The following is a 22,201-nucleotide window of genomic DNA, read 5'->3' on the forward strand; positions in this document are numbered from 1 at the left end:
ATAATAAAAGTTTGCAACTTCATTCTTGTTTTTATTTTGATAATTAAATACAAAATTTCATATAAGCAAGTGTGTGCATTGACAGTTTAACGACATCATAAAGTCTGAAGTCATAAAGCAATACCATTCTTGCCGTCAAAATTGGCCTCTTTTGTCTAACAATCAATAAACTACATCAATCGTGTCTTTGTCATTCGAATTATGTAAAAGAACATGCATAGCTCCGCCTTTCAATTTTTGCAGAGAATGGAGGTGAAGCTTAACAGTTAACTGAACACATGCTTTCCCCAAACTGAGTACTGATGGGCGGTGATTACTCAGTCTAATATCAGAAACGACGAATACATTTATCTTGGATTTCAGAGAAAGGCCTATTAGTTCAGATTTAAAAACTCCCTGTACAGTTCCTAACAATGGCGTAGGCGTGTTTTTATGAAATTTTTATACACATTTATCCTAAATAATGGCCCAGTGTTTTGTTGGATTATTACTAGTTAAAAAATTGAAAGGTAATAATATTTTAACTATAATATCTGGTTTGTTTAAAGGGATCTTTTCACGCTTTGGTAAATTGACAAAATTGAAAAAAGTTGTTTCAGATTCGCAAATTTTCGTTTTAGTTATGATATTTGTGAGGAAACAGTAATACTGAACATTTACAATGGTCTAATAGAGCCATTATATGCATCTTTTGACGATTTTAAAACCTAAAAATTATAAAGCGTTGCAATGCGAAACGATTGAATAATTTGGAGAGTTCTGTTTTTGTCGTTAAATTTTGTGAAACTACGAAGATTGCTTATATAAGGTATAAAATACGTTCAGCATGTGTACTCGGCGGAATAGCTCAGTAGGCTTAAGCGTTTTTACTTCAGGACTCTGGCAGGACTCCAGGGGTCACTGGTTCGAAACCTGGTCCGGGCAATGTTCTTTTCCTTTTTTTAATTTTATTCTTGTTTTTTTACTGGAGCTTTTACGATCCAATGTTTACATTTATCGATATAAAGCATTTAATGAATAAGTTAAAAAATGCCAAAATCTGTGAAAAGGCCCCTTTAATATAACTAAAATGTTGAACAATATAGTTGCGTCACAGAATCTGACAATGAATTTGATGGGGTTGCAATTTTACTGCACCTATTTTCTAATGGTGTTGTAGTTTTGTCGCAACTTATGAAGTTCTCATACACAAAAAGCCAATTTTTTTAACCATCTGTATACAACCGACGTATGAGCGGGTAAACGTTTGACAGTGAGCACTATATACACATCGCTGAAATATTAAACAGCACTACATTTTGTATTTATTTGCTTGTTTTTTTGAGGAATGACATTATGTGAATCTGTGTTTTGTTTGTGACTTGTCATAAAGATACAAAGTTTTCTATTCCGTCAAGTTGACATTGTACATGTGATGCAGCCGTTCCAGCCTTTATAATACGGCATCTACAAAAAAACGCCAGACGCATAATGTCATCTTTTACTCAAATCAATAGACGATTGAGTCATTCAAATGCTTGCAATTATGGTGTGCATTTTAATCAACATCTTCTTATCAATTAACATCTTTATGCGACCCAAAGTAAGTTCAAGCCAAACATTCAAAGGAAGTTGTGAAAATTGTGACATGTACTGTGAAAACAGTTTGAGCCATCAGATTATTCAACCCTTGCATATTCGAGCCATCCGACAATAATTTACATGAATATACAGCAATAAAAAATCAGTGTTTCGAGCAGAGTTCAAGCCAACTGGAAATTCCAGCCAAGCAATTTCAAGCTATTGGGTTTTGACTGTATATAAAAGTAATTGATGATATATGGCATGTTATTTTACAAGCACGTGCTATTATTTGTTGAAACAATTGACGCTGTACACATTGCATACCTGTAACAGATTGTCAATGCCATACTTAAGAGTGTCTCTGAATTTTCGAACACCTGCATGTTTTGTCTTTTATTTTTAGAACACCTGTATTTTTAAAACATTTTTTGTATCTTAATTTTGAAAAAAAAAAATTAAGTGTATGAAAATTTAAAAGTATTTACAATACTTTTATTTTAAATGTGTAAATAGACGATGCAATTTGTAAAATAATTAAATAATATAGAGATAAGCATTAAATATAAGAATGGTCTTACATAACGTTTGGTTCCCTCAACAGTTTGATTGATCAGCTTGATGATGGATGCTGTGGCCTTTCTCATATTCTAACCAAAGAACAAATTACAAATTTGTATATTAAATACAAACATATAAAGGGATATTATTATTATTCATTACAAAACTATTGACAAATTTAATATGTTGAGCAGAAATATTGCAGCAGTAAACTCTATTTATCAAGGGTTGTAGTGGTGTAGTGGATATGGTGTCCGCCTAGCAATTGGGAGATCACCGGTTCCATCCCCAATGTGGGAGCCTTCTTTAGAATTCCTCCAGAGACACCAAAGACAGGTTCTAGTCACAGGAAACAGACTCAAGAGCGTTTCAAATAAGCCTTAGGCTTTCTATGCAATCAAGCTAAAATAAATAGGTTTAAACTAATATATTGTCACGAGCCGAGCGGTAGCTGTGATTTTTCTTCAATTTTTATAAACTTGAAGGTTTTGTTCAAGTTTAACATAGAACTAAAATGGACTCTGATAAACAGTAAACTAAAAATAACATTTTGCCTATTCAGTTGTTTTAAATTGTCAAAAAATTATAAACTCAAGATATATAACATTTCCAAAATTTATTCATTCATAACAAATAAATTAATAACAACTTTCAATATATATATTTCTTAACAGACAGATTAATTCTTAGACATTTATCATTACAATACAGCAATATACATGTTTCATGTTAAGTATTTGCACACTCTGTTTTGTAATGTCCTAAAAAGATGATAAATGCAATTTATAAAATTAAGTCTTAATTTTAATTACTAGTCTTATTGAAAAATGTATTTTAAATGCTAATATAAGACAAGAGGGCCTAAAAGGCCCAAAGTCGCTCACTTGAGATAACAAGATATTATTGGGACAAATCTTCTGACCAAGTTTCATGAAGATCGGAAAATAAATGGCCTCTAGAGTGTTAACAAGGTTTTACATAAGCCATATAAGGAAAAATGCCCCACCCCCTGGCAGCCATGTTTTTCAACCAACCGGCATCATTTTTGAACTCGTCCAAGACATTATCGGGATGAATCTTCTGACCAAGTTTCATGAAGATCGGACAGTAAATGTGGCCTCTATAGTGTTAACAAGATTTTACTATAGCCATATAAGGAAAAATGCCCCGCCCTTTGGAAGCCACGTTTTTCAAGCAAATATAATTATTTTCAAACTCATCCAAGATATCATTGTGACCAATCTTCTGACCAAATTTCATGAAGATCGGAAATAAATGTGGCCTTTAGAGTGTTAACAAGGTTTTACTATAGCCTTATAAGGAAAAATGCCCCGCCCCATGGTGGCCATGTTTTAAAAGCAACCAAAACCATTTTCGAACTCATCCAAGAGTGTTAACAAGGTTTTACGATAGCCATATACGGAAAAATGCCCCGCCCCCTGGCTGCCATGTTTTTCAACCAACCGGCATCATTTTCAAACTCGTCCAAGATATTATTGGGATGAACCTTTTGATTAAATTTCATGAAGATTGGAAAATAAATGTGGCCTCTAGAGTGTTAACAAGATTGAACAATAGCCATATATAGCCATATAGAAAAATGCCCCGCCCCTTGGCAGCCATGTTTTTCAAGCAAAGGTTACCATTTTTGAACTCATCCAAGATATCATTGGGACAAATCTTCTGAGCAAGTTTCATGAAGATCGGAAAATAAATGTGGCCTCTAGAGTGTTAACAATTAAGGTTTTACTATAGCCATATAAGGAAAAATGCCCCGCCCCCTGGCGGCCATGTTTTTCAACCAACTGGCATCATTTTCGAACTAGTCCAAGATATTATTGGGATGAATCTTCTGACCAAGTTTCATGAAGATCAGACAATAAATGTGGCCTCTAGAGTGTTAACAAGATTTTACTATAGCCAGATAAGGAAAAATGCCACGCCCCATGGCAGCCATGTTTTTCAAGCAAACGTAACCATTTTCGAACTCATCCAAGATATCATTGAGACCAATCTTCTGACAAAATTTCATGAAGATTGGACAATAAATGTGGCCTCTAGAGAGTTAACAAAGCAAATGTTGACGCCGCACAACGGACGACGGACAAAAGGGGATAACAAAAGCTCACCATGAGCACGTTGTGCTTAGGTGAGCTTAAAATTAAAATAGGTCTCACACCTAGTAAAACAAAGTTCAGAGTCCTCGAATGAGAGTTTTCAGTGCCTTTTATACTCTCCGAAAGCGCACGCATAACGTTGTGCAATAATAACATAAAAGCGCACATATGCATTTAGCACAAAAAGTGCACAAACAACGCTCAGTAAAGCGCCCAATAGCGCACAATAGAATTTAAGCGTTCTTGACATGGTAAATGTCACTCGTCTTAAAATTATATTTCTGACGATATTACAATTAAACAATAGTAAAATACCTATCAATTAAATAAATAAATCATTATAAAGACGACTATTACCTTGTTATTAGATAATTTTGGTTGATTATGAGTATTTAACAAATTATTTTGTATGACTAAACTGTCAAAAATACTGTAGTCACTGTAAACTACCCAGAGTGCACTTATGTCAGCATCAGGAAATCAACTTGCTGGTTATCCAAAATGGCTGCCATATTAACAGACGCTAATACAATGAGACATTTAAAAAGGATATTACAAATAATAAAGTAGCGCAAAAGGTAGGTATCGGCTGTTTTTAGCTCTAACTACCACACAGCATCCAATAAAAGCATTAAATAACGGTGACATAGTCATTTAGATGCAAACATAAACGATAAAAATGAACAATGCACATGTACATAGACACATGTTTACATGAACAATCTAGGGCATGACATTATTTATTAATCCACTTACATTTAAAATATGAACAAGTCATATAATTTTACAGGAAGATATTTAAAATGAAATCGCAAACTTGATACGAAGATATTATTATATTAACATGAAACTAAGCTACTTTATCTAGAATTTACCACTAAGGAAACATTCCTAATGTAATTCTATGTTTTAAATGATAATACCCACCTCCGACACAATGCTCGTCTTATTGGAATTGAAATTGTCCTGAGATTTTTGAATGCCTTCAATTAAATCCTGAATAGAGTTCTGAAAAGACAAAAAACAAAATGAAAATCTTGTGTATCTGTAAATTACTTTACATTTTGTTTAATTGTTATAATGCATCGTATTATTTTCTGAAAGAAAATAGTAACAAATGGCATTAAATAAAAGCTCTTTATGACAAAGAAATAAATGCTCTTAATTGCAACTACAAAATGTCCCTGTCATGCCTGAAATATTGCCATTTTGTCAGAGGGCATTAGCCTTGCAGCTTAAAGTGCTACTTTTTATCTACTTATGAATTTTCGTCTTGAAACCTCATATTATAGTCAAGATATGCTCTGGACAATATTTCAGCATGAATATTCACTTGGGCACTAACTTGAAATTATAAAAACAGGAGTTATGGTTTTACATGCACTGCACTTCCCATTATACAAACATATTAATTTTTAAGTTTATACTTCATGAATTTTTTTTAGATATGGTGTGACAAAATATCAGTACATAAATATAAAAATATAAGAACAAAAAACAGCAACAAAGGGCAATAACTCTATAAAAAACCTGTTGTCTTAGTTTAAAAGGGACATAAATTTTGTAATTTTCAACATAGATGAAAAATCGCACATTAACAACTTCATATCATGATGAACAAGGTCTGCAAAATTCAATTGTCTATGCTAAAAATTTAGGAGAACGCCTCCAGAATTTTTTGGTCTACGGACAGACAGACGTCAATGGCAATCCGTTACACCCACCTATACTATGTATCACAAGGTATACAATTATTTGACTGAAAGTTTATGGGGCAGATGTTTTTGTATAATATTTTGTCTGTGTTTGAACATTACTGAACTGGTAAAGAAGACAAGGTATAGCAGGCTTACAGAGACAGATTTCTCGCCTTTGTTGTCGGCCTCAATCTGGTCCATGGCTTTCTGAAGATGATCCTGCAAACAAAAACTTCCATCAACAATGCTATCAGTAAGCTAATAGTTTATATCCAACTGCACATTGTAAAACATATATAGATGCATGCAAAGAGCAGAATATGAAAATGTCTTAAAATCACTAAAACAGCAGGACACAATCTGACACCAACGTTTACGTAGAGTCTTACACTGTGGGGACAAATAATAACATTAGGACGATGTCAATCCTACCTTAATCAATGCACTCCAACAAAGTCAAACTTGTAAAAACTTTAGTATTGTCACAAATGTGATTTCTATCCATGCACACTTGAACAGCTCTGTTGAATAACTCAGATTCACAGGGTATGAACAGTGTCTTGCATATCAACACTACCTGCTGATGACATATTTTACATGTCAGTGAAATTGCTCAAGAAGTTGTGAGTTATTTCATTCTACAAACTTATAACATGTTATAAACCAACAAACTGACAAACGGACCAACATAGTGACTAAAATATATACCATCTATCAAAGTTCATAATAATCTTTGATCCTAAAGTATCAAATGCAATACCTTTTCTGCTTCTAACATTTTTACTTCATTGGTCATCAGACTTTGTAATACATCAGCCGTTTCATTGAATTTTTTTCTGTCTGGTTCCTAAAATATAAATAGTGCAGTTTTACAAACAATCCAGGGTTTTTTTTGGCCCGATTTTATAGCCGAAATTCGGCTTTGTTCCCAATCACAAAAAGTATACTTTTTTCCCAAAATGTGGCAAAAATTCCCAATTTCCAAAAAAAAAAAAAAATTTTTTTTTAGAAAGAAGTGTCATATGCGTATTTTATCTCAATTTTAATTCAATTTCATCTAACAAAGTATTATATGATTTTGTTCTTTTAATTTGAATGATTATAAAGAGTGATATCAAATTTAGTATTTCCCTAATCAGTAGACTTTTCGTGTGAAAAAAAAGGCTAATGAATTTATTTTCCCAATTTCATGAAAATAGCGATAAAATTCCCAATTCCAAAGCCATGGGCTATCTTCCCAAAAAGTGGGAAAAAAACCTGCAATCATATTATAAATTGACAGATATCTGATAATAATGTGCTGATAAGAGAGACATACATATTTCTAAAACAGAAAAATAATGTTTCCATTTACAAGACACTGGGATGCTCACATAAAACCCTTTAATCTAATTTAAAATTGGATTTCTTAGGTAAGGCAAATCTTTTAGCAATAGCATAAAATTTGAACAATCTTTTTAGAGGGCAACAACAGGTAAACAATGTTACATCCTAAATTAAAACAAGAGCTCCGTGGTTGGAGACAGATGCCCCCCCCCCCCCCAAACAGGGCCTGGTCACAGTGACTTTGATCATTGACCTAAATTTCAATAGGTGATTATCTACTGTCAAGGTCAATGCATCTGCAAAGTATGAGGCCCATCACTCAATCTTTGATGACATATTGAACAGAAACCAACTTGAAACTTAATGTGACAGTGACATTGACCTTTGAACTAGTGACCCTAATTTCAATAGGGGTCATCAAATGTCCAAGGCAAATGATCATGTGAAGTATCAAGCCAATCAGTCAATTTGTTGACGAGTTATTGAATGGAAACAATTTTCACAATTATTGTGACAGTGAACTTGACCTTTGACCTAGTGAGCCAATCACTGAATCAGTTGCCTAGTTATTGATCCGAAATGATTACACACTTAGTGTGACAGTGACCTTGACCTTTGACCTAGTGACCCTTTTAAAACTAACAGAAAGTAAGAATTATGTCTATTAGTTAGTTTTAACAAGCTGTGTTACTTTCATATTATTTGTTTGGATACCTACATCTGTTTATTTGTCTGATTTTAAAGAATTGACAAAAATGTGACTCCAAGTGTGTCCACAAGTTTTCCCTAAAGCCATAACGTAAGGAATACTGCCCCAACCTCAGCAGGCATGCTATTAAATGGACCAGAACCATTTTTAAATTCTGCTGCAACATCTTTTCAACAAATAAAAATAAGCTAATTTCATGAAGAATGAGTAAAACACGTGACTTCTAAATGTTCACAACAATTTCAGTATAAACATAAAATGAAAACTGCTCTGGTCACTAGAGGCCATCTTGTTTAACTGACTGAAACCATTTTCATTCTTCATGAGAAAAAGTCATAACTCATTATGATTAGGAGACTTCTACAGTGTTCACAGGGTTTTTCCTTGCAACTCAAACTGAACTGATATGATTTTAAAATCTCACAATGAACGACAAAGTTATGGCCCGGACAAGCTTGTTCCACCCCCCACCCCCCCCCCCCGCTGACATTCGCCACTATAATAACCAGTTTTTTCCTTTGGAAAACCTGGTTAAAAAGTTATGATGAAGGTTAAAGTTTTAGGAAAGTAAAATACAATGATATTTGACCTTTGACCTTGTTAACGTTTTGGACACAATGACAGACAGACAGACAGGACAAAAACAATATACCCTTGATCTATCGATAAGGGGCATAAAAAGGTAACACTTGACCTCAGTTTGTGAACTTGACCATTAAGACCGGAGTCTTTACTATGACACACAGCCAAATAAAGAAAAACAATTCTAGAAAGATACTACACACATCATTTGATGCATGGATGTTTTATGATTAATTCATTAAATGTGTGATATTTGACCTTAATGTGTGATCTTGACATAGCCTCTAGTGTTATTGGTTTTGCATTTGACTCATCTCCAGATAATTAAGAACAACTGTGGTAAGTCTCTTAGTAGCGGTACATATATTATTGGAGATACAGCTTTAGACACAGAAATCCTTTAAAAAAGGTTATTTTCCAGTCAAAAGGGCCAAACTCGGTTACTGACAAATGGTTTGCTTCTCTGTTAACAATGAACAATTACATCATGACATTTAAAAATCTCTTGATGGATCATAACAAAAAAGGCATGTTTAATCGAAATACATTAGACCTCAGTGTGTGACCTTGACCTTGCCCCTTGAGACTTGAGTCTTACATGTACACACAGCTAGATAAAGACAAGGGACAAAATTGTCACAAAACCAGGTTTTCATTGTGAAAAAAAATGTGATAAAGGGAGAAAACTCAAACTGAACTTTTGAAATGAACAAACAAAATTAACCCCCTTTGTAAGTTTTTTTTTTTTGTTAAATCTATTTTTAGTCGTGGCGACCTTGACATTGGAGATATTGACGTGATTCTTTCGTGCGACACACCGTCCCATGATGGTGAACAAATGTGCCAAATGATTTTAAAATCTCACAATGAATGACATAGTAATGGCCAGGACAAGCTCATTTATGGCCATTTTTGACCTTTGAACTCAAAGTGTGACCTTGACCTTGGAGATATCGACGTAATTATTTCGCGCAACACACCGTCCAATGATGGTGAACAAATGTGCCAAATGATTTTAAAATCTGACAATGAACGACATAGTTATGGCCCGGACAAGCTTGTTCTGCCCGCCCGCCAGCCCGCCAGCCAGCCAGCCAGCCAGCCAGCCAGCCAGCCAGCCAGCCCGCCCGCATTCGCCAATCTAATAACCAGTTTTTTCCTTCGGAAAACCTGGTTAAAAACCTGGTTAAAAAACAATTGTAGACAGATATTTAAAGTTATGACTAAATTAACCAGAGCACCGCCTTGCGGTAGCAGACCGCTCATCTATTTTTCTTTTTAAAGGTGTAGGGACCTATCTCAATTTCAATCACAAAGGATGGAGGGGTGGAGTGGAGAGGGGTGTATAGTGTGGGGGTGTGGTCATTTATTACATTATCTTCCAAAAATGCCAAAACAATGCAAAAAAAAAAAATTTTTGGGGGGGGGGGGGATTCTTGGGTGGGATGGTTGGACGGTATTTCAAAAATAAAATAATAAAAATAAATATTTGTGTTTATGTGTTTGTCAGAAACACAATGCCCCCTATTGCGCCACTTTGAAATTATTTTTATTTTTTATTTACCTTTGACCTTGAAGGATGACCTTGAACTTCCACCACTCAAAATGTGCAGCTTTAAGAGACGGCCGCTTTGAAATATTATTTTTTTGACCTTTGACCTTGAAGGATGACCTTGAACTTCCACCACTCAAAATGTGCAGCTTCATGATAACGCCGCTTTGAAATTATTTATTTTTTTACCTTTGACCTTGAAGGATGACCTTGACCTTGAAGAATGACCTTGACCTTGAACTTCCACCACTCAAAATGTGCAGCTTCATGAGAACGCTGCTTTCAATTTTTTTATTTAATTTTTTACCTTTGACCTTGAAGGATGACCTTGACCTTGAAGGATGACCTTGACCTTGACCTTCCACCACTCAAAATGTGCAGCTTCATGAGAACGCCGCTTTGAAATTTTATATATTTTTTTTTACCTTGAAGGATGACCTTGACCTTCCACCACTCAAAATGTGCAGCTTCATGATAACGCCGCTTTGATTTATTATATTTTTTTGACCTTTGACCTTGAAGGGTGACCTTGACCTTGACCCTACACCACTCAAAACATGCAGCTTCATGATAACGCCGCTTTGATTATTTGTTTTGATCTTTGACCTTGAAGGATGACCTTGACCTTGAAGAATGACCTTGACCTTGAACTTCCACCACTCAAAATGTGCAGCTTCATGTTATAGCCGCTTTGAAAAATTTTATTTGTTTTTTGACCTTTGACCTTGAAGGATGACTTTGACCTTGAAGGATGACCTTGAACTTCCACCACTCAAAATGTGCAGCTTCATGAGAACGCCGCTTTGATTATATATTTTTTTTCCTTGCAGGATGACCTTGAAGGATGACCTTGACCTTGAACCTACACCACTCAAAATGTGCAGCTTTATGAGATACACATGCATGCCAAATATCAAGTTGCTATCTTCATTATTAAAAAAGTTATGGCCAATGTTAAAGTTTTCGGACGGACAGACGCCATATATTTGGCATTTGACCTTGAAGGATGACCTTCACCTTCACCTTTCACCACTCAAAATGTTCAGCTCCATGAGATACACATGCATGCCAAATATCAAGTTGCTATCTTTAATATTGAAAAAGTTAAGGCCAATGTTAAATTTTTCGGAAGGACAGACACCATAAATTTGACATTTGACCTTGAAGGATGACCTTGACCTTGACCTTTCACCACTCAAAATGTGCAGCTCCATGAGATACACATGCATGCCAAATATCAAGTTTCTATCTTAAAAAGTGAAAAACTAAGGCCAATGTTAAAGTTTTTTTCGGACTGACAGACAGACTGACTGACATACTGACGGACAGTTCAACTGCTATATGCCACCCTACCGGGGGCATAAAAATTATTTTTTTGGGGTGGGGGTGGGGGGCTGGGGGGTAAAGTGTGAGGGTGTGGTGGTCATTTATTAGATGATCTTTAATAAAAAAATAAATAATGGGGGGATTGAGGGGGGATTCGTTGGGGGGGAGGGGGATTCGGGGGGCGTGGGGGATGGTTTGGACGGAGTCAATTGTGGTATGTCAGGTAAGAGTTGTTTTCTCAAAGTATCAATCGAATCTAATCATAAATAAAGAAGTTATGGCAATTTTAGCAAAATTTAATCATTTGACCTTGAGAGTCAAGGTCATTCAAAGGTCAAGGTAAAATTCAACTTGCCAGGTACAGTACCCTCATGATAGCATGAAAGTAATTTAAGTTTAAAAGCAATAGCCTTGATACTTTAGAAGTAAAGTGAATCTAAACACAAAATGAAACCATATATTCAAAGTTACTAAGTAAAAAAAGGGCCATAATTCGGTAAAAATGACAACCAGAGTTATGCAACGTGTCCTTTACTGTCCCCTTATGATAGTTTGCGAGTGTTCCAAGTATGAAAGCAATATCTATGATACTTTCGGGGTAAAGTGGCCCAAAACACAAAACTTAACCAAATTTTCAAGCATAAAGGGCCCATTATTCCATCAAAATGCCAGTCAGAGTTACATAACTTTGCCTGCACAGTCTCCTTACGCTAGTTAGTAAGTGTTGCAAGTATGAAAGCAATGGCTTTGATACTTTAGGAAAAAAGTGGACCTTAACACAAAACTTAACCAAATTTTCAATTTTCTATGTATAAAAAGGGCACATAATTCTGTCAAAATGCCAGTCAGAGTTACATAACTTTGCCTGCACAGTCCCCTTACGATAGTAAGTTAGTGTTGCAAGTATGAAAGCAATGGCTTTGATACTTAAGGAAAAAAGTCGACCTAAACACAAAACTTAACCAAATTTTCAATTTTCTAAGTATAAAAAGGGCACATAATTCTGTCAAAATTCCAGTCAGAGTTACATAACTTTGCATGCACAGTCCCCTTATGATAGTTAGTAAGTGTTGCAAGTATGAAAGCAATAGATTCGATACTTAAGGAATAAAATGCACCTAAACACAAAACTTAACCAAAAAGTATAAAAAGGGCACATAATTCTGTCAAAATGCAAGCCAGCATTATCTAACTTTGCCTGCCCAGTCCCCTCATGATAGTACACTGCAACGCCGATATATCGCGAACCGTTATATCGCGCTGTCCAATATATTGCACTTTGGCTATGGCTCCCAAAAATCTGACGAGCATGATCACTAAATGACATATTTAAATCTGAGAATTCGCTAACTTAAGCAAAAAACCGGTTCTAGCTAGTATCAACACCCCATATTTCGCGACTTACTATGGCACGCAGTGAAGCGTAAAAAACAGTCGATTAGTGACAATGTTGTTTACACAAGGCTGGGGTTGTTTAACACTTAGGAAATATCCAATTAGTGTCATTGCAAAGGTAATAATGGCAGTTTACTGGACCAGGTATATAAATCGTTAAATTTCGGTAATGGTCATGAATTTCTTTGTCCTGATAAAAAAGCGCGCTAAAATTGGCGTGGGTGTATTTATTTGTAAATAAAAACTTCGTAGCCGGTACAACATTGCGATAATTTAATTTCCATTAAAAGTTTCGTTGTAAATTTCAACAAAAGTACCGGGGTATCTCGTGAATTATGTGGCATTGACATTTCCTCTTAATAAAATGTAATTCAAACACACGGTATCATTACCGTTACGCTAAGGGTAAATTCGAATCTATGTACAATGTATTTTATACGTTTTTTACGGCAAGAATTTTTCATTTTAGCTGATTCGCGAGGGATCGTACATGAAAATAAAAAACCTAATTTACATGTTGGTTTTTATGATAAATACACAGATACTTATGTAGTAATGAAAACGTTTATTGTATAATTGGTTTGCAATTATTACAAAACAAATATGTAGCAGCGCTGTATATAAAATAAAAACATTGGGGAAATTTGACAAGTTAACCGCAATACAATTGAGTTAGACATTTCTCGAGTTAAATCGCGCGCCGCATACATCGCGCTCGCGAGCTTTGGACACCACCAACCGCTATATATCGGAGTTGCAGTGTAAGTAAGTGTATCAAGTTTGAATGCAATAGCATTGATACTTTATGAGAAAAGTGTACCTAAACGCAAAACTTAACCGAAACGAAGGTGATGACAATAGCTCATAATTTTTTTTCAAAAAATAGATGAGCTAAAAATAGAGAATCAAATTTTTAATCTTTGATCTCAAGGTGTGACCTTGACCTTGCTTGTAGGGTTACGAATCTTGAATGTGACACAGCCCCAAATGATATAGAACAATTGTGGAAGTTTCGTGGCTATGGTTCATATGTAATTGAGATACAGTTCAAGACAGGCAAATTCCTATATAAAAAAGGTGTTTCCAAGTTTTAAAAAGCCATATCTTTACTAATGACAAACGGTTCCAATGCAAATTTTACGTGCATTAGCCTTTAAAATATAAAAAAACTAATTATAAATTGTAACAAGACTATTGCCAAGCAATATATATCCCCTACTGGCTCCACCATTGTCAGAATTTTTTTATTTTTTTATTTGTTGCCATAGCAACCACAATTTTTGACATAGGAACAAAATGAAATGATGTGCATAATGTCCATATTGCCATCTATCCATGTGTCAAGTTTCATGAAAAAATATGAAGAACTTTTAAAGTTATCGCAGGATCCAGAAAACCACCATTTTCAGCAGTATTTCTAGTCTATTTGTTGCCATAGCATCCAGAATTTTTGATGTAGTAACAACAAAAAAATGATGTGCATAATGTCCATATTGCCATCTATCCATGTTTCAAGTTTCATGAAAAAATATTAAGAACTTGTAAAGTTATCGCAGGATCCAGAAAAGTGTGACAGACTCACAGACAGACAGACACACAGAGCGAAAACCGTAAGTCCCCTCCGGTGAAACCGGTACGGGACAATAAAATCTTCCCAACCAGTTCCAAAATGGGGATCTAGACACAAAAGTGTGCTTATTTTCAGTTAACAAGGGCCATAACTCCATTATTTGCAAATGGATTGCAATTGCATTTTAGGTGCATAATCCTCATATCTATATAGTTATATCCTCATACCAGGTTGCAATAAAATTGGCCCAAGCAGTTACGAGATATGGCTTCAGCAACAAAAGTGTTCACGGCGAAGAGACAATTTAAGGCAAAATCTATAACCCTCCGCCAAGGGCAGGAGATAATAAGTAGTCATACCATAGTAGCAGTGAAATAATTACCTTAAAATACCAGTGAGTGAAAATAATTTAGGATTGTTTAAATGACACATGATGCCATTATAAATATAAAAGACAGATGTGAAAAAAAAAGTTATTAACAATACATACAAACTGACAGACAGTGAACCTGGTAGGGGACTAAACATAATTGTATCTTGAAATATTCTAAGAGACCACTAATAGAAATGACCACTCTCAACCAGAATAAACTTACCGTGAGTGTCTGATTGTCACTTTGAGAAGGGATGTACAAAAAATGACCACTCTCAACCAGAATTAACTTACCGGGAGTGTCTGATTGTCACTAAGAGTCCTGATTTGTTTAATAATGGATGTTAGGTCAGTTTCATTGCCAAACAACTTTGAATTAATCTGAAACAAAAAAGGTCAAATAAAAAAAAATGTAAATTATACATAATTAAATAACTTTGATACATTGAAAGCAGCCATCATCTGTGTACAGTAAAACAAAAAGAGCAAACTAAGGCTGGGTGACTCAACTTAGTTAAGAGAATAATAATGATTTGTAAGATATACAGACTTTTCAAACAGCTTTGAAGTTTACTATTGACATTTTCTTCCAATACTCTGCATTTAGAGCAATATTTTTTGGTGAAATAAAACAATTTTACAAAGGGATTTGCTAGGTAGAAAGTATGAACATGCCTCTTAATCCAGCAAGTTGTGTCAGACAATAATATTTTCAAAGTCTTTATATGTGTTTCCTGTAAAGTTTCATCAAAATTGGCCTTTTATTTTGGGAAGGGATGTACAAAAAAATGCAGACAGATGATGGACATCTGAGGTTGGATTAAGGTTGGTCAACCCAAGCACTTTGTTCAATACTGATACAGTTTGTTTTATATTATCATTTCATTGCAGTTTACTGTTTGTCTTAATTTATTTTTGTGGAAACATATTGTTTGAACCTGTGCATAATGACAATCATTTAACATATTAATAATAGCTCGTCAGTAATGAGAATTTAAATTATCATTTAAAATAAATTGAAAGAAGTTTACAAGAAGGGTTTTGTGCCAAAGAAAATACATCGACTAGACATTTTTATTAAGAAGTTGCAATATTTAATTCCACGTATATTAATGCACATGTTCAAAGTACAGTGTTTCCAAATATTAGTACTTTGAACTAATGTCATCTTCAGGCAAGATACAAAACTGTTCTTAAAGGCATGGACCCTGCTGAAATAAAGGTATACAATATTAATGACTTTAACAACTCCTTTCAAGTACCTGTGACTCATAATCTGTGAAGTTCAGATCCCCTAATGAAGCGTTTTTGAATGTTTCCAGCTGTGACTTCAGATCAGGGGAGAGCAGTGTGATGTTAGGAACCTTATTATCAGGGACCGTCATATTCTCAACTTTAGCAATTATATCCTGAAATAAATATATGATACCAAATGTGACTAAGCTCCAAACAAAAGTATGTAAAGTGGTTGGGGAAGACTGGTGCAGTAGTTTCATATGGGACTATGGGTTAATTTGCTCTATTTACACAAAGCTTGATATTTTGAACATATCTTTGGAAACTAAATCTATTTAAGTTAAATAAAAGCAACTTAAAATTCTATATACAGTTTCATTTGTATGATTTCACTTATCTGAATTAGTCTAGTGCAGATGGTACCTTGGGCACTTGTCTACTGTCAGTTTAACAGTTTAGTTGTTACATGTATGTACAAACAATCCATTCTTTTGATCAATTGAAAGAAGGTGGAACTTAAACAGTGTGCACCTTTTCTGCACAACCATTTAATGGTAACATCTGCCTGCAATTATTACACTGCAAATCAAATATAAGGCGCGCCATTATCCAATACGTGGAATCCGATATATCGAGGGTAGGTAGATCTATTGGTTCCTGTTGTTTCTCCAAACTTTCATTTTTGTGTAAAGTGTTTTCTTGAAATTCAAATATGGCAATGCCCAGATTGATTTATTACTCTATTTTAATATCGGACACTGTCGTCCGCATTATATTGTAGTTAGAGTGTATACTACAACTGCATACATGCCATACGTCTTGATGTCAGAGAGACAGTCCCGCTTTTGGGCTGTTTGTACCAATATTTGTGGATACACTATATCAATATCTATATCTATAAATGTACTTTAAAACTTGCTATCTAATCTCTGTTTGGCTAAATCTTACTATCGCTTATGTCTTTATTGCACCATATTATCAAGAATCAAACATGTACCAGTGTCATTGTTAACACCTTAGTGGCTTTTCATTGGCAAATTAGGGATTTTATCAGGCATTCAAGAATGTTATTTTTATGATTGGGGTCACTTATTGCTTTCTATGGAAGTATTGTAGAACAAGACTATTGCCAAGCAATATAGTTCCCTACCAGCTCCACCATTGTCAGAAATTCCACCATTGTCAGAATTTTTTATTTGTTGCCATAGCAACCAGAATTTTTGACGTAGGAACAAAATAAAATGACGTGCATAATGTCCATATTGCCATCTATCCATGTTTCAAGTTTCATGAAAAAATATTAAGAACTTAAAAAGTTATCGCAGGATCCAGAAAACCACCATTTTCAGCAGTACTTCTAGTCTATTTGTTGCCATAGCAACCAGAATTGTTGATGTAGGAACAAAATGAAATGACGTGCATAATGTCCATATTGCCATCTATCCATGTTTCAAGTTTCATGAAAAAATATTAAGAACTTTGTAAGTTATCACAGGATCCTGAAAAGTGTTACTGACAGACAGACAGACAGAGCGCAAACTAGAAGTCCCCTCCGGTGAAACCAGTAGGGGACAATAAAAGCCAACAGTGTTTGTATTTTACAGCTTAATCAAGCTACTTTCTGTGTATCATACCTCCTGAGCTTAACATATGCATGTATATACTGCAAAAACATTAATTTGTATATCAAACAAATTGAATGCAGAAAAATAGAAGCTGATTTTCACAAAAATTTACTTTAATTTTTGTCTGATTTTTAGAAAATAGTTTAACATAGTACATAGTAAATACATTTTAATTGATTTGGCAATTGGCTGAATGAGAACAGAGCTTGATGGGCACACACTTAGTAACACAATGTACATATGTTCAATGGGTAAACCCCTGTTCAAATGTGACATAAAATAGAGGAATTAGTGGCATTGTCCCATTTTGAAGTCAAATATTCTAACAATATTTATGGAATGTCCCAATTTGGACCTGATAAGTTATTGCATGTATGCAAAACTGAAAGGGTGCTGTAAAAATGTGCACAGATTTAATACATGTTTACAATAAGGCCAGAATTTTTTAATAAAATGATTTTCGGACCCGCCGACTCCAATTTTTGACGAAACAAAAAAAAAAAAAATTAATAAAAATCTTTTTTTTTTCGGATGCCAAAAGGTGGCTTTTAAACACGAAATGCGTACCAACAGCTACGCCATCATTGTTTGTGCAAGAAGTTGAAGAACGCTACAACGCTTTCATCAGCAAAGTCTGCTAATTTACCAATAATTATGCAACCATCAAATTAAATCCTGAATGGAATCAATTTGTAAGTAAATATTTTATTATTTCTTTACAATTTTATAAAATTGATAGTATTAAAATGACAAAAAATATTATGAAAGCAATAAGAAAAGAACAATTTTAATTTAACAGGTGCTCGCAATGCGAAACCCATTTACGCCCATCAACTTTAAACATTCCATATTTTATGCACAAATACGGTCATATTTTAGAATATAAAATTGTATGTGTTGTTTAATGTAGTTGTAGTGAAGAATTTGTGTATATAATAAGTGTTTTTTCGTTATTTTCAATGGGTACGAAACTTCGGTTTTGTTCCGAACTGGTTTGTACCAAAAGTTCAAAAATCGCAAAATCAACAGTTTTTAAAACGATTTTAAACCATGAATGTCCAAATAAAATAGTCAAGTTTATGGGGGTTATTATCGGATTAACAGCTCCTTTATGACATTGAACTATCGATTATGTTATCCTGGGATAAACTGTCACGAAGATCAATAATTATAACGATTACCGGTATTAGGGACGCTATTTCTTTAATCAATTCCATGACAAAAACACATGTTAACTTGTTTCAACAGGCATTTGTGTTTAACAGTTCCATTATTAAAATGTTCTGGGAACGATATATTTTAATTAAGATACCAACTATTTCTGACATCAAAAGTAGGTCCTTCACTCGATGTACTATATTTCGGATATGTTAAAATTCGGACATTTATAAATTTAGTGACATTTATGTGTTGATTTGTTGTATATAGTTTGTACAAATATGTTTTGTGTTATTTCAGACAACAAGAATGGATGGTGGCAATTATCCTGGGCCTTTCTGTCAAGAAAAAAAAAATTCATTTAATTGAACCTGGAAATCAACCACCACAACTAACAGAAAACCTTCAACAAAAGGTGTTGTTTTAGAATTTGTGAAATTTGATAATAAACAGAAGTTGATGTATATCATGTCCAAATGACCAAATGTATAAACTGTTTAACAATTTGAATTGAGATGCTTTATTTTCTGATGTTTGATTTATTTTTCCTTTCAGATGATATATATTTGTGTGATCCTAGGTTTTAATAAATAATTCTGAAACATTTATGCAGCATACTGTAACATTATTGTTAACGTTATTATATAATGTTGGTTATCTGGTTTATCAAGTGGAAAAAATGTTATTTATATAAAAATTAAGCTTTTAATATTAAGACTTATGAAGGTACTTATTGTTATTTATGTATTAACATACTTCTCAGAGTAATAAAGATATAGTAAATGCCATTATTCATTAATGTAGTAAGGTTCCTTAAATGATTGTCCTTATTGATTAAGTTTGAATTACGGGCGGTTTTCACACCGCGATAAAGTGGCGACAACTTTTTTGGGCCAGTGAAACCCCTGAAAAGCGTTTTATTATGCAATTTGTATTTGTCTGCGGTATTGATTTTTACTGGAAATAAACAATAAATGTTTCCTTTAAACCTCAATAGCTTATTTGTTGTTTGTTGAGATAAAGTATTTTTAATGCAACATATGGATTCCTTGTGAAAAAAAACCTTCAAAAAATCACCAAAAAGTTTATTTTAGAAAAGTGAAAAAATTGCATAACTTTTGAACAAGTTTAGATATTTTTAAAATTCAAACTAATTTAAAAACTGCACATCAAGACCTACAGTCTGATTATGATCATTTTGCACATCAACATGTTTGAAAAAAAATCACTGTGGTTGCTTAGTAAAAAGAACTTCATACCATAACATTTTTAAAATGAGTGCATATTTGGTCACCCATCTTTTTTTTCTTTTTTTTTCCGTCCTCCTACCCGACACTTTTAGAAAAACAAGGGACAAAATTGTCACAAAACCAGGTTTTCATTGTGAAAAAAAATCTGATAAAGGGAGAAAACTCAAACTGAACTTTTGAAATGAACAAACAAAATTAACCCCCTTTGTAAGTTTGTTTTTAAAGAAAATCTATTTTTAGTCGTGGCGACCTTGACATTGGAGATATTGACGTGATTCTTTCGTGCGACACACCGTCCCATGATGGTGAACAAATGTGCCAAATGATTTTAAAATCTCACAATGAATGACATAGTTATGGCCAGGACAAGCTCATTTATGGCCATTTTTGACCTTTGAACTCAAAGTGTGACCTTGACCTTGGAGATATCGACGTAATTATTTTGCGCGACACACCGTCCAATGATGGTGAACAAATGTGCCAAATGATTTTAAAATCTGACAATGAATGACATAGTTATGGCCCGGACAAGCTTGTTCCGCCCGCCCGCCAGCCAGCCCGCCAGCCAGCCAGCCCGCCCGCATTCGCCAATCTAATAACCAGTTTTTTCCTTCGGAAAACCTGGTTAAAAATCCGAAAATCATTTTAATAAAAAATTTTGGCCTAAATAATAACATTTTCAACAATGAAAGTTAAGAAGGCCAACAACTCACCGACATGTTGACTAATTTATCGAAGTCAACGAGATCCTTTAGTTGAAGAGCCCTATAGACTGGTTCATCATGTTTACATGAGCTGTAATTGAAACTTTATTTCAAGCAGTTATATAATTACAACATTTAACACAGGCAAAGCAATGTTTAATACATTTTGTAAAATGTACAAATAAAACAAGTACATGTGTCACAGCAACAAAGCAGTCACTTCATTCTTGATTTCGATTAATAATCCCTAATCAAACATCATAATGAAATGGAATTGCTTTGTTGCACAATGTTTCCCTAACGACATATCAAGCCATATAAGGAAAACAGCCCCACCCCCTTGTAGCCATGTTTTTCAACGGACCAGAACCATTTCAAATTAGTGTAGCTATCATTAAACAAGAAGTCAATGAGGCCTTTCAGCCCTCACTTGAGTTCACAGACACCAGTTGTTAAAGACCAGGTGATCAGGTTTTTGCCAACACTTGACCCAAATTCAAACATGGCCTCCATATGTCAAGATAAACATTCTGATAAAGTTGTGTCAAGATAAAGTCATAAATGTGCCCAAGAGTGGCTACAGTTTTTACAAATTGACTTAGTGTTAAAATGCATCAGACACAGATTTAAATTTAGCCTCAATATGGTCAAGATAAACATTCAGACAAAGTTTCACGAAGCTTGAGTCATTAATGGATTGACCTGGTGACCTTGTTTTTAGACGCCAGTGACCCAGGTTAAAACTTGGCCTAAATATTATCAATATAAATATTATGATCAAGTTTCATAAAATTTAAGTCATAAATGTAGCCTATTGAATTGGAACAAAGTTGTCCAAAGACGTTCTGACCAAGTTTTCGGACTCACATGACCCAGACTAAAACTCTGCCTATGTATTGTCCAGATAAATGTTCTTACTAAGATTCATCAAGATTTATTTGTGGCTTATATTGTGGTAGCAAGGTTTTTCTCAGATTTGACCTGGTGACCTGTTTTTTTAGGAGCATGTGACCCAGCCTTGAACTCATTATAGATATTGCCAAGATATACATTCAGATCATGCTTCATCCAGATTGAGTCATAACTAAGGCCTCTGGAGTGATAACAAAGATTTTCTAAAATTTGAGCTAGTGACCTAGTGTTTTATACAAATGGCACAGATTAAAACACAGCCAAGATATTGATATTACCAAACTAAACATTAAATGTTTCAAACTTGATCAAGTTCAATCAAGATTGAATCATAAATATGGCCTCCAGAGTGGTTAAAATTTTCTAACATTTGACCTTGGATTTTTAATCTAACAAGACTCAGATTCCAGCTTGGTCATGAAAATGTTCAGATATACATTCTCAACAAATTTGTTTTTTCGGAAAGTGGTTACAAGGTTTTTCTAAGATTTAACATTGTGACCTAGTATTTAACGCATGTGATCAAGATCCAAAACTAGCCTGGACAT

The 22,201-nt window shown here is 34.3% G+C and overlaps 1 protein-coding gene across 1 annotated transcript in view; it reads right to left on the reverse strand.

The window, feature by feature from the left end:
- The window catches only part of LOC127865832 (prominin-1-A-like), a 127,378-nt gene that overhangs the window by 6,911 nt on the left and 98,266 nt on the right, over nt 1-22,201 (reverse strand). Inside the window, exons 15-21 of the mRNA XM_052405860.1 lie at nt 20,751-20,832; nt 16,031-16,177; nt 15,063-15,149; nt 6,696-6,782; nt 6,092-6,154; nt 5,166-5,246; nt 2,142-2,210 (exon numbers count right to left, since the gene is read on the reverse strand). Of these exons, the coding sequence (XP_052261820.1) occupies nt 2,142-2,210; nt 5,166-5,246; nt 6,092-6,154; nt 6,696-6,782; nt 15,063-15,149; nt 16,031-16,177; nt 20,751-20,832 (616 nt within the window). The remainder of the gene's footprint in view (nt 1-2,141; nt 2,211-5,165; nt 5,247-6,091; nt 6,155-6,695; nt 6,783-15,062; nt 15,150-16,030; nt 16,178-20,750; nt 20,833-22,201) is intronic.

This window comes from Dreissena polymorpha, chromosome 2, assembly GCF_020536995.1.
Source record: "Dreissena polymorpha isolate Duluth1 chromosome 2, UMN_Dpol_1.0, whole genome shotgun sequence".
NCBI classification, from domain to species: domain Eukaryota; kingdom Metazoa; phylum Mollusca; class Bivalvia; order Myida; family Dreissenidae; genus Dreissena; species Dreissena polymorpha.